Genomic DNA, 14,520 nt, shown 5'->3' with positions numbered 1-14,520 from the left:
CTAAAAAAAAAAAAAAAAAAAAAAAAAGTCACAGCTTCTCCACATGGTTATTGTGAGAAATAAATTGGCTAGTGAAGACCCTGACTTAAAATAGATACCCCCCAATGTTAATCTCCCACTCCCATTTCCCAATCTAACTCATGCAATCTGGTGGAATTCTTCTGGATCCTAAAATGCTAGTAAATGAAATAATGAGCGTTTTTAATGCTAAACGTTTATCTAAGGCTGACACTTTTGAGATCGTTTTTGAAAGTGATGCATTCTCACTATATCATCAAAGCATAAAATATTCACTAACTGATCAAATCTCAAAGACATGAGGAATTTGTGAAATTGGGAATTGTGTCCCATGTCTTATGGCCACCTCTCTCAAGAGATACAGTATTCAATGAAGAAGTTGTAAATTTCCTTGTGGGTGCCTCTCTTGCCTGGTAGTCACATCTGTGAGGCAGGCACAGGTAACAAAGTGATGCTGATGTGAATGGATCAGTCTTTCAAGACACTTGATGATTTCATAATCAGGAAGAGCAAGGCTGGTCACCTTCAAGCCTAGCATCTGGGACACCACCTCCCTGAAGTCTGCCAGCTGCAATATCAAACAGAAACTCATTAACCGGGAGAACAAAATCTATCAACTACGGCTGAGCCAAATGCAACAAACAAAAAACCTGTAGAAAACCCAGGTTTGCATGAGGTAGGGAAATTATCTACCCTCTTCCTAGTTCTCTCACTTATAAAATACCAGACTCCAGATAAGTCACAGCAACCGCCAACCTTCAGAGATTTCACAATCACTTTTCTGATGAGCCAACTGATGCGGTATTGGCTACTAAGTCAAGAATCCAAGTTAAGTAACCATGAATGAGACCCAGACCTCACTAAGCCTTCATTTTCTCATCTCCAGGTTGGGATACAACTACCTCGGAGGGCTGCTCTGAAATTCAGGTCACATGAAATGGTGACTGTGTGTGTGCTCTGCATACTAGGAAGAACTAAACAAATGTCGGTGGGGTTGTGTCAATGGATAGTAAACATGCTTTGGGATTTTAGCTGCCTGACAACCTCTTACACTGAAAAAAAAAAAAAGGAACAAATAGCAAGAAAGTATAAGCTAATGAAAACAGGAGGACTTCTAAATTATTATCAAGTCATGTCACCCAGATTGCCATTTCACAAGCCATATTCCATGGGACTGCTCTGGGACTTCTATTTGTCCATTGAAGAAAGAAAAGTAGGGGCTGGGGACAATGGTTGAAATATGCCTCATACCTCTTCAAATTCTCATAGGCTTGTTTCTGTGGTTCTAGGTTAATGCAAAAGCAGATAAATCAGGGCATCTGGCCAACACCTCATTAAAGGCACCCTCCATTTTAGAAAAGGGATGATCCAAACTGAATATAGTTACATCCAAGAGAATGCCACCCAAACAGTCCCACCCCAGGCTCATTTGCTCTGCAACCTCCTTCCCTTGCAGAGTCCAATTTGGGAATGGTTTTAGCTGTTATAGTTTGAATTTTATGACCCCTCAAAATTTTTACGTTGAAATCTAATGAGCAATGTGAAGATATCAGGAGGTGGGACCTTTGGTGGGTGATTAGATCATGAGGGTGGAGCACTCATGGATAAGATTAGTGCCTTTACAAAAGAAGCCCCGGAGAGCTGCCTTGCTCCTTCCACCATGTGAGGACACAGCAAGAAGGGGCTGACTCTGAACCAGGAAGCTGTGCTCACCAGACACCTTGATCTTGGACTTCTCAGCCTCCAGAACTGTGAGAAAGAGATTTCTGTTATTTATAAGCCACCCAGTAGATGGTACTTTGTTATAGCAGCCTGAAAGGACTAAGACACCAACCTAGTCTCCCTGATGAAAAAGTTTCTCTCAGACTTCTACCCTTTCAAATGTGGCCAAAGCTTTTCATTCCGAAGAAGTTGCCTTTCTGAGAACACTCATTGTGTCGTTTGGCTTTCCCCGTCTCTGCTTGACACATGAACCAAAACAGAGGCAGCCAAAGCAGGGAAAAAAAAAAATCCTAGGATCAGAGTCCACTCTATGCCCTTTTGAGCTTCAAAAGGAGAAAGAGACAAAAGCCAAAAGCAATGGAGGTCAAGCTGCCCGGTACATGTTTCTTTATGCCTGACCTCCTGATGGACTCACTAGATAAAATGCTCCTTCTTGTAGCCAGCAAGCAAATGAGTACTTTTTTATGGCTTACATCTGTGCCTGGTCGGCCATCAAGTCTGGGTGCCACTGTTTGAGATTTGGGGCTGTTTCCTGCAACTGATCTCTGCTACAGATAAGGCTTCCCTCCTGAGGCCAAAGCCCTGGTTAACGTTAAGAGCTCTATGATGATGCAAACTTCAGGGGCAATCACCTAACATAACAAAAACCTCCCCAGAACCAGAACCTGTTTTTTCGCCAAAACCCTTCCGCTGCTTGAATGTCTTTTCCTTTCCTACAATTTGTGCCATGGAAATGTGAATAATTTTTCTTAGTGGGGTAAATCATATGGTTACTTGAATGCCAAAAAGATGCTGGAGGGGCAGGTGGATATGTTGGAAAGATATAGAAAGCTTTGTAAATTGCTTTTGAATAAATATGTGACTAGTTCTCGCTTCGGGAGCACATGTGTTAACATTGGAACGATACAGAGAAGATTAGCACGGCCCTCGTGAAATGATGACATACAAATTCATGAAACAGTCCATACTTTTTAAAAAAGAAATGCATGAATAATTATTAATATCAAGCTCTTGAATTGTCCTGTCATTTCCTAAACTAGGTTTCATCACCAGATTTAGACCCACCTGCTTTTCTCTCTTCTCTGCTTCTTCCAGAGATTTTTTTAGTGTCTTCATTTCACTGGTTACCACTTCTATCATGTTTCTGGCCCTTTCTTTATTCTCCTTAGCCTTATGTTCTGTGGTATCCAGTTCTGACTTGACAGACATGAGCTTTTTCTCAGCTTTCTCCTTCATCTTCTCCAGCTGGTCTCTGGATTTGTTTAGATCTTCAATGGCTTTAGTCTGTTCCAAAGTTTTAATCTAGGAAGTCAAGAGAATGCTGATAACTCCTTTTGTATTTATTTAGGAAAACTGTATAAACATGACACATCAGAAGTCAATGGAATTCGCTTCATACCTTCTTTATGAATAAAGAATGGAGTTCATCCCAAACAGAGATTTTGCTAAGCATATGCGCTGGACAAACAAGTCTTAAGACAGTTACAGCTAAAAACAACACATTAGAGGACCCTTATTTGAAAAATCAATGAGATAAAACTGTAGACAGCACAATTCTGGGGTCAGATTTTAAAATTAAGCCTGCTGGTATGTGCACACACACTCTATGAGCTCCATAAGCAAAAGCAGCTTCAACTTTCTGCCCCGACCAATGGGACATTGCCGGTATATAAACATCAGGAAGAGCAAAATGTCCCCCCTTCTAATGCTGTATCCCATGAGAGCCCCACCTCAAATCCACCTCAGCAAGTCTTCACAACTGCTGTGAGGAAAATATAGATGGGCAGTTTTTCAGAAGCGTCTTCTAACTTTACCAGTGAGTCTGGGAGGTGAACAGCTGCAACTATGGGGAGGAGTGGTGTCTTCCTCTGAGAAGCTGTCCCAAGATCTTAAAGCCAAAACACACAGTATGCTGGAGGGTGAGGCACATTCTCTGTATTAGCCTATTACTTAAGATTAGGCCAGAGTTACTTACAAAAAGAATTTAAGGCCAGGTGTGGTGGCTCATGCCTATTATCCCAGCACTTTGGGAGGCCGAGGCGGCTGGATCACTTGAGGTCAAGAGTTCGAGATCAGCCTGGCCAACATGGTGAAACACCATCTCTACTAAAAAAAAAAAAAAAAAATACAAAAATGAGCCAGGCATGGTGGCAGGCACCTGTAATCCCAGCTACTCGGAAGGCTGAGGCAGGAGAATCACTTGAACCCAGGAGGCAGAGGCTGCAGTAAGTCAAGATTGCGCCATTGCACTCCAGCCTGGGCAACAGAGCAAGACTCGGTCTCAAGAAAAAAATAAAATAAAATAAATGAAATTCTGACACATACTACAACTACAACATGGATGAGCCTTGAAAACATGCTAAGTGAAATAAGCCAGACACAAAAGGACTAATATTGTATAATTCCACTTATATGAAGTACATAGAATAGGCTAATTCATAGAAATTGTATGTAAGATAGAAGTCACCAGGGGCTGGGGAAGAAGAGAAGTGTGAGCTATTGTCTGATTGGCACGAAGTTTCAGTTTGAGATGATAGAAAAATTCTAGAAGTGGATAGTGATAATGATTGCACAACACTGTGAATGTACTTAACACCACTGAATTGTACACTTAATAATGGTTAAAATGATATATATTATGTTATTTTTATTTTACCACAATAAAAAAAGAATTTGAAGCAACTTCACACCGACACAAATTGTTTTGACTGATCATTAAAAATAATATAAATGAGCTACCATTTAGTATCCACTAGGATGGCTAAAATAAAAAAGACAGACAATCACAAGTGTTAGCAAGGATGTGAGGAAGCTAGAACTCTCATACACTACTGATAGGAATGTAAAATGGTGTGGCTACTGTGGAAAATAGTTTGTCAGTTTTTAAAATATTAAATATAGAATTACCAAATGACCCAGCAATTCCATTCCTAGGCGTATGGGCAAGAGAACTGAAAACTTATGCCCACACAGAAACTGTACACAAATGTTCATAGAAGTATTATTCATAATCACCAAAAAGTAGAAACAACCCAAATGCCATCAGCTGGCAGATGGAAAAACAAAATGTGGTATAGCCATACAATGGAATATCATTCAGCAGTAAAAAAGAATAGAGTACTGTGACATGCTACCACATGGGTAAACCTTGAAAACGTCATGCTAAGGGAAAGAAGTCACTTGCAAAAAAACACATATTCTATTATCCCATTTATATGAAAGATCCAGAAAAGGCCAGGGGCTAGTAGGAGGGCAGAATGGGGAGCAACCACTTATGGGTACAGGGTTTCTCTTGGAAGGGATGAAAATGTTTTGAAATATGATAGTGGTGCCATTTGCTATATATGTGCATATACTAAAAATCACTAAATTGTACACCTTTTTTGAGACAAGGTCTTGCTCTGTCACCCAGGCTGGAGTGCAGTGGCACAATTTCAGCTCACTGCAACCTCTGCTTTCCAGTTTCGAGCAATTCTTGTGCCTCAGCTTCCCCAGTAGCTGGGATCACAGGTGTGAGCCACCATGCCCAGCTAATTTTTGTATTTTTAGTAGAGATATGGTTTTGCCAGGCTGGTCTCGGACCCCTGGCCTCAAGTGATCCTCTTGCCTCAGCCTCCCAAACTGTTGGGAATACAGTGCACCCGGCCTAAATTGTACACTTTTAAAAAGTGAATTTTATGGTATATCAGCTGTATCTTGATAAAGCTCTTATTTGAAAGTACATTTACAAGGAAGCTCTTTAAAAGGATCAAAATAAATTAACCTGAAATAAATAAATAAATAAACATATCAGTAAGGAATGAATAGACAAAGAGCAAACAAAGACCAGTACAGCTCTGAATTTAGTTCTGTGCTTTCTGACAGTTGAGGTAAACTGTTCAGGTGTATTCTCAAAGAAAAAGCATTATTTTTTGTTTTTGTTTTGTGGTTAAATCATTAAAAATAAAAGTAAGAAAGTAACAGAATAAAAGGTACCAAATAATAAGTATTTGCTGTTTTCTTCCTTCCCTCCCATCCCTTCTTTCCTAAGAAGAAAAGATGTTTTCTTGATGCGTCTACTTTTATCTAATTGCTTCTAGGGTAGAATTTGGGTAAAGGGGGAGACTGTCAGGAAGGAAGCAAGCCAGGGAGGCTAAATTGACCTACATGGTAAAGAGCTGAGAGAGAAGTAGGGAGAAAAATGAAGTCTATGCTAACTAGGCTGCAGGAAAGCCTTCCTGAAGAAACCTAGAATCATGCAAGAGGGAACTGGGAGAAGGCATTGGTGTTGTGCAGCAATGTAATGAGAGAGAAAGGGGAATGAGAATGTTGCTGCCCCGATGAATGAATCTCTTTTGTATTTTTTTACTGATGATAATAAAACTAACAACTGTCATTTAGTTGCTCAACTCCTGATTATGTATTGCTGAAGGGCTTTGAGATGACTATGACTTATGTTGATGATATATGGAGACTACTGTCAGAGATTGAAATCTCTCCCTAGGGTTGGGCATAGAGCGCATCTTCACTGTGGCTGAGCATCTGAATCACGGCACAAGTGAGCCTGTTCTACACTCTGAAGGCTCTCACTATCCCACTAGAAAGTCTGAGGAATGGGAGCAACTGTTCTAAGATTAGGACATGATCTAGAGGAGATGTGACTGCTTGGGATATAGATGTCCAGATGGAAAAAATCAGATTTATTTATACCATTTTGTGTGACATCACTAAATTGAGGAATCCAGAGTCAAATAACTGCTGAACTCATAAACTAGAAACCAGTTTTGGCCAGGCGCGGTGGCTCACACCTGTAATCCCAGCACTTTGGGAGACCAAGGTGGGTGGATCACGAAGTCAGGAGTTCAAGACCAGCCTGGCCAAGATAGTGAAACCCCATCTCTATTAAAAATGCAAAAATTAGTTGGGCGTGGTGGCGGGGGCCTGTACTCGCAGCTACTCAGGAGGCTGAGGCAGGAGAATCGCTTGAACCCAGGGGGCAGAAGTTGCAGTGAGCAGAGACCACACCATTCACTCCAGCCTGGGTGACAGAGTGAGACTCCGTCTCAAAAAAACAAAAACAAAAAGTTTTTACCTACTATAACCCATAGAACTTCTTAAGGCACAAAACTTCTTTTGCTACAGTCTGAACGTTTGTGTCCTCCTAAATTCATATGTTGAAATTCTAACCTCCACAGTGATGATATTAAGAAGTGGGACCTCTGGAAGGTGATTAGGTTATGAAGGCAGAGCCATCATGAATGGGATTAGTGCTCTTATAGAAGAGGCCCCAGAGAGCTGCCTCACCCCTTCTACCATGTGAAGACACAGCAAGAAGGCATCATCTATGAACAAGGAAGCATGCTCTCACCAGATATCAAATCTGCTGGCACCTTGATTTTTAACTTCTCAGCCTCTAGAACTGTAAGAAATTTCTGTTGTTTGTAAGCCACCCCGTTTATGGATTTTGTTATAGCAGCCTTAATAGACTAAGATAACTTTCTTTCTTTTTTTTTTTCAGACAGGGTTTCGCTCTTGTCACCCAGACTGGAGTGCAGTGGCACAATCTCGGCTCACTGCAACCTCCGCCTCTCGGGTTCAAGCGATTCTCCTGCCTCAGCCTCCAGAGTAACTGGACTACAGGAGCACGCCACCACTCCTGGCTAATTTTTATATTTTTAGCAGAGACGGGTTTCACCATGTTGGCCAAGATGTCCTTGATCTTCTGACCTTGTGATCCACCCGCCTCAACCTCCCAAAGTGCTGAGAGACTAAGACACCTTTCAAGACAGAGAGGAGGCCGATGTCATTCTTAGACAGGTTTGTATCTATTGACCTGGCTCCACCCAAAGGAGATGAAATCCCTTGGAAATTGACAGCTTCTATGAAACTTACAATCAAGAAGGCATAAGAACAACTGCTGCAGCTTCAGAACTATGCAGAAAATAAAATGTCAACATCTGGGAGAAAAAATTCTAAGTGAGCAACAGAGCCAGTGAAAGATATCACCAGTGGAGCAGGCACCTGAGACAGGGAAATGGCACCCACTAAGTGCAGGTCTACAGGGGCCAACCTTGCAGACCATTTATGGATCCCAAGTTACCAAAACCCTTATTTGATTATGAACTGCATAGTAGATACCAATACATCAGAGCATTGTCTCAATGTTAATACCTATGTGTGCTGATTGTATTGTGGTCGTGTAAGAGAATGCCCTTGTTCTTAAGTGATACGTGGGAAAATATTTGGGGGGTGAAGTGTCATGATGTTTGCTACTTACTCTCACATGCTTTGGCAAAAATAAAACATCTATCTCTTCTCTCTCCAGGCAAAATATAGTAATCAGTAAAATATTAACAATCTATGTGAAGGGGAAAAGAGTATCCATTATACTATTCCTGCCATTTTCTACAGCTTAGAAATTTTTCAAAACAATTAAATATTTTCAAAAAAGAAGTTGGGAAAGGGGAAGTATTGATCATGGATCCTACTAGTAGAATTTTTTGAATATATATGTATACATATTTATAAGTTACATAAGCATATTGCTCAAAATAATATATTCTGTAGACCATTAAACATTTTATAAAATGGGGACATTACACTGATTAAATAAATATCAATTTTTAAAACAAAGTGATCTCCCTTTAAAACAAAGAGATTCCTTTCACATAGAAACTATCTCACTGCTACAAAGAAAATATGTGGCAAATGGTAAATTGCTGGGATTGGTATGTTGAATTTTAAACCTTGTATTTATAAAAGAACAGATACATTCAGCCTGTCTGTTCAGATTGGGAAAACATTTACAGTGGACTATCTACCAAAGGTGATGGAACACAGCTTGGAGGTCTAGAAGCTCATGAATCAAGTCCTAATGAGAAGAATTTGTTGCCAAGAATCTCTAAAAAATATGAGACTTTATCAGAATCCTCAGGGCTGCCTGAATCTTTGTTCCCAGGAAGCAAGAACAAGTAATGGAGCTCTGAGCCAAGCCACCAGGGCAGAACAGGGAGCCAACAGTGGTGAAGAAAGCCTCAAACCCAGCAACAGATTCCTGAGAGTGGAGTGGGACTAAGTTGGTTTCTTAATCTTCCTAAGGGAACTCCTCAGACCCAGCTCAAAGTTCAGCGAGACTGTGCCCCTAATTTTCGTCCAGTGGGACAGAACTGGTCATAAACAAGATTGATGTGCCGCTCAGACTCTAGCAAGGGCAGAGAAGCTTCCAAGTGTGCTTTGCTGTCATAAACACTGTATCTACTGTCTGCTTCCTTAAAGAAAAGAATTTTAAAATCTGGTGAACAATTCTCTCATGTTATAAGGGCCAAAAGCCTAGAAAAAGGAAGATGATCAAATTTAAATTTTGGTGTGTTGGCTCCCTGAGAGGATCTAAATTCTCCAGCTGGAAGGTTTCAGGAAGCTGCATTGAAAACACCACCCAGCAGGAGCCAGGAAGTGAGCTCAGGCTCTCTGAATGGGATAGGACAGCAAAGTGGGAGATTGTTTTGATGGCTCAAATAGATGTTGTGTCCCTCTTTGAAAAGGACACAAAAACTTAACTAAGTAGAAAACATCATCAAGATGGCTAACTAAAGGCAACCAACACTCATCTCTACCACAAAGAAGGACCCAAACAACAAATAACCACACATCAAACAGTGTCTAGGGAGGAACACTGGAATTCAGCAAGGAAGTGACAAAGACCTTCTGAGATGCAAAAACTCAGGAGGGCAGCATAGAAAGGAAAGCAAAGCAGTCAGCCAGGATCAGCTTGGAGCAAAGAGAGACTTCCCATTGAAGGAAAAAGGTAAGTGGGAGATCCCTAGCAGTCCACAGTCATATCATGGACACCTATAAACTTAGCTACAGGAGACCACAGCCCTTACAGGACACAAGCCCAGTATAGTGAGCTGCCTGGAGTCCATGTGACCTCATTATTCCAGAGAGGAAATTTATGCTGAGGCAAACTCACTTCCTGAGACCGAACGTGCATGCTCCCCAGAGCCTGATAGCCACCTACTCATGGCCTTCTGCCATGACCACTGGCAGTCTGACCCCACTTCCAGTGGTGGGACCACCTCATCTCTGCATGTGTCACCAGAGGCCCAAGGACCAGCCTGCCATGCATCTCCATCTCCAGCAAAGCCACACCACAGCCTCCGCAAAACACCACACCCTAGGCCACTGAAATACTCACAGATACCGCTAACATTGATTACAGCTAAAGAAATCATACAGAGACTACACAACTGTACCCTCCCAGAACCAAAGCCAAAACACCCTACCCAATCAACAATCTAAGCCATATCTATAGGAAAAAGTCTTTCCCTACAAAAGCGGCTTCATAAAATTGGAAGAACTGTTTGTTTCAACAGATGTACAGATACAAACACAGGGACACAAGACACATGGAAAAAGCAAGTACACCTCCACAGGAACACAATAAAACTTCAATAACAAATCCCAAAGAAAAGGACCTCTATGAAATGCTTGACAAAGAATTCAAATCATGATAAGGAAACTCAATGAAATAAAAGAGATAATTCAATGAAATAAGAAAAAATCATGATCTGAATAAGAAAGTCAGCAAAGAAATAAATATAAGAAAAAGAACCAAGGTTAAGTCTTGGAACTGAAGAATTCAATTAATAAAATTAAAAACATTATTGAGAGCTTCAATAATAGACTAGATCATGCAGAAGAAATAATTTCTAAACCTGAAAACAGGTCTCTTGAAATAACCCAGTCCAAAAAAGAAAAAATAATGAAGAAAGTCTATGTGGCATAGGGACACCATTAAGTGAACAAATATTTGCATTATTGGAAGTTACAGAAGGAAAAGGGACGGAAAACACATTAAAATCCTATTTAATGAAATACTGGTTGAAAATGTCCCAAGTCTTGTGAAAGATATGGACAGACAGAGACAGGAAGCTCAAAGATCCCCAAATAGTTTCAACCCAAAAAACCTCTCTCAAGTACATTATAGTCTAAACGTCAAAAGTCAAAGACAAAAAGAGAATTCTAAAAACAGCAAAAGAAAAGCATAAAGTCACATATGAGTGAACTTCCATCAGATTAACAGTGGATTTCTCAAGAGAAACCTTACAGGTTAGGAGAGAATGGGATTCAAAGTGCTAAAAGGAAAAAAAAATTCCTATCAACAATACACAGCCAACAAAGTTATTCTTTTTCCCAGACAAGCAAAAACTGAGGGAACTCATCACCCTTAGACAAGTGCAAGAAGAAATGTTTAAGAGTCCTACATCTAGAAGCAAAAAGATATTTACCAGAATGAAAACACATGAAAGTTAAAACTCACTATTAAAGCAGATACACAAATGGGAAAGAGAAAGGAATCAAATGTTATCACTATAAAAATCACCAAACTGCAAACTGTGAAGATAAACAATAAGAGAGGAAAAAAGGAACAAATGATATATTAAAAACCAGAAAATAATTACCAAAATGAAAGGAGTAAGTCCTCACTTATGAATAACAACCTTGAATGTAAATAGTTTAAATTCCTCAATTAAAAAATATAGACTGAAAATACATTTCTCTCCAAGGTCAACCCCTGTAGACCCACACTTAGTAGGGGGCATATTTCTGTCTCAAGTGCCTGCTCTACTGATGCCACCGCAAACAAACAGCAAAATGGCAATAACAAGTTCTTACTTATCAGTAATAACATTGAATGTAAATGGTCTAAGCTCTCCAATTAGTGGCTAAATGGATTTTTTTTAAAAACTCAACTATATGCTGCCTATAAGAAATTAACTTCACCTGTAAAGACACATAGACTGAATGTGAAGAGATGGAAAAAGATAATTTAAGCAAACAAAAGCCAAAATCAAGCAGAACTAGCTATACTTATAGAAAACAAGCTAGATATTAAGTAAGAAAAAGGTGATTATATAATGATAAAAAGAACAATTCAATAAGAGGATATAATAATTGTAAATATATATGTAACCAAACACACCCAGATACATGAAGCAAATATTGTTAGAGATAACAAGAGAGATAAATTCCATTATAATAATAGCTGAGGACTTCAACACCTCACACTCAGTATTGCACAGATCCTGTAGACAGAAAATCAACAAAGAAGTCTTGGACATAAACTATTACTATGGAACAATTTGACCTAATAAACATTTACAGAATATTTCATTCAACTACTGCAGAATACATGCTCTTCTCATCAGCACATGGAATATTCTCCACGATAAACCATACATTAGACCACAAAACAAGTCTCAACAAATTTTTTAAAATAGAAATCATACCAAGTATCTTTTTAGACCACAGTGGACTAAAATTAGAAATCAATCACATGAGAAACTTTGGAAATTCTAAAAATACATGGAAATTAAACAACATGCACCTGAATGACAAATGGAGTCAAGGAAGAAATTAAGGAGAAAATCCAAAAAATTCTTGAAACAAATGAAAATGGAGGCACAAACATATTAAAACCCATGTAATACAGCAAAAGCAGTACTAAGAGAACAGTTTATAGCAATAATGCCTACATCAAAAAGATAAAACGATTTTTGGTTTCAAAATGGTACCATAGGCCAGGTGCAGTGGCTCACGCCTGTAATCCCAACACCTTGGGCGGCACAGGTGGGTGGATCACCTGAGGTCAGGAGTTCGATACCATGCTGGCCAAAATGCTGAAACTCCGTCTCTACTAAAAATACAAAAGTTAGCCAGGCATGATGGCACGTACCTGTAATCCCAGCTACTTGGGAGGCTGAGGCAGGAGAATTGCTTGAACCCAGGAGGCGGAGCTTGCAGTGAGCCGAGATCATGCCATTGCACTCCAGCCTGGGCAACAGAGCAAGACTCTGTCTCAAAAAAAAGAAAAAAAATGGTGGCATAGAAGCAAGCTGGTGGCACTGTTCCCCCGGAACCCCAAGATATACAAAAACAAAAACAAATATACAGCACCAAGATTATCACCAGCAATACCCCAGAACTCAAGTATAAAGATGAGACAGTTCCTGGAGCCAGAGAGAAGTGAAAAAACTCTAAGCAGAGAGTAAGAAAATCAGACTTCCATAGCCACAATGCCCCTCCCCACAACATTCCCAGCACCACAAGTGCAGAAAATCTCCCCAGACTCATGGTTTCTACAATCGAAAAAGTAAGATCAAGGTGAACAACCAGCTTCCCCAACATCTTAAGTTCCCTGCTAAGAGGCCAGTTCCTGCCTCAACCCACAGAAAGCATCTACTTTGAGTGCCTGAAGGGAAAAATATATCTGAGGACAGCCAGAGACAAACAGGGGAGACAGCTCTTTAACTTGACCGAAGGAAATGCCAAATCAGAATGGCATCTGTTCAGCAGGACCACACTGTAGGAGGTATGTTCCATGTATCTCCTGGGCATGCACCTTAGCTAGCCTCCCACACTGCCAGAATATCCCCTTTGGGACATTTCCCATTTGGGATAGGCAATGCTCCAATCATTTACACAGCTGAGGCAAACACAGGCTTGAGGCATCCTCAATCTATGTATCAATACTATTCTACCATAATAAAGCATGAAATCCTGTCATTCACAGCAACATGGATGAGTCTTAAGGACGTTATGTAAAGTGAAATAAGCCAGGCACAGAAAGACAAATATCACATATTCTCACTCATATGTAAAAGCTAAAAAAGTTGAGTGCATAGATGCAGAGAGTGGAATTGTGGTTACTAGAGGCTGGGAAGGGTGGGGGCAGGGCATAGGAAAAGGTTGGTTAATGGATACAGAATTACAGCTGGATAGAAGGAATAAGTTTTAGCATTCTAAAGCACTATAGGGTGATTCTAGTTAACAACAATTTATTGTACATTTTCAAATAGCTAGAAGAGAAGATTTTGAACGTTTCCAACAAAAATAAATGATAAAATATTTGAGGCGATGGATATACTAATTACCTTGATTTGTTCATTATCCATTGTATACATGCATCAAAATATCACTCTGTATCCCAAAAATATGTACAGTTGTTATGAGCCAACTAAAAATGAGAGAAAAAGGTGTAACTAAGCAGGAATGTAGCAGAAATCAAAGATGGATGTTTAGCTTTGCAGTCTGGGCTCACTTCCCCTCCTTCCCTACCATAGGAACACGTGTCAAAATCAGGGTAATTAGCATTATCCATCGCCTCAAACATTTACCATTTCTTTGTGTTGGAAACATTCAAAATCCTCTCTTCTAGCTATTTGAAGATATACAATAAAGTATTGTTAACTATAGTCACCCTACAGTGTTACAGAATACTAAAACCTATTCCTCCTATCCAGCTGTAATATTGTAGCCATTAACCAACACACCTTTCTCAGCTCCTAATAAGGACACACCCCTCCACTCCTTCACCATCTGACCCCCAGGAGCATGCCTCTTGCTGGAGATCTGCTTGCTGTATACGTTCAGAAGTGGGAAAAGCTCAAAGCAGTCCCAGAAATCCGGTGGATCTACATCATTGGAGCTGAGTATGAGATGGGAGCTCAGGGGAAAAAAATTAAGAAAGGCTATACTCACTGGGTTGGAGAAAGTTCTGGAGTGGGGAAGGAATGTGGGGAGAGGCTGTCTCGTGTGGGAGATACAAAGAGAGTTACAAAGTGGGAGAGAACTTCACAGGTGGCTGAAGAATGTTAATCCCTTTTGGTGTTTCCTTGAAAGAGTGCAATGAAGATAATGAGCTTTCCACTAGTTTTTGGTTGTCTGACTGCTGATGTTCGGCCATAGCTCCCTACTAAGGTTGGGCCACATGATAGAGGCTGATAGCTGATGGCTGTCCAC

The 14,520-nt window shown here is 40.2% G+C and overlaps 1 protein-coding gene and 1 non-coding gene across 2 annotated transcripts in view; one reads left to right on the top strand and one right to left on the bottom strand.

The window, feature by feature from the left end:
- Positions 1-385: 385 nt before the first annotated feature.
- The window catches only part of ARMT1 (acidic residue methyltransferase 1), a 160,694-nt gene continuing 146,559 nt past the window's right edge, over positions 386-14,520 (bottom strand). The window contains exons 13-14 of the mRNA XM_030809852.1: positions 2,806-3,042; positions 386-586 (exon numbers count right to left, since the gene is read on the bottom strand). Coding sequence (XP_030665712.1) covers positions 386-586; positions 2,806-3,042 — 438 coding nt within the window. The remainder of the gene's footprint in view (positions 587-2,805; positions 3,043-14,520) is intronic.
- LOC115834504 lies at positions 2,606-2,712 on the top strand. The gene has a single exon (XR_004029452.1). It is a non-coding gene; the product is annotated as a U6 spliceosomal RNA (small nuclear RNA).

This window comes from Nomascus leucogenys, chromosome 3 (genome assembly GCF_006542625.1).
Source record: "Nomascus leucogenys isolate Asia chromosome 3, Asia_NLE_v1, whole genome shotgun sequence".
Classification (NCBI taxonomy): Eukaryota; Metazoa; Chordata; class Mammalia; order Primates; family Hylobatidae; genus Nomascus; species Nomascus leucogenys.
The sequence above is the reverse complement of the archived record's forward strand: the minus strand, read 5'-3'. Positions and strand labels throughout refer to the sequence as shown.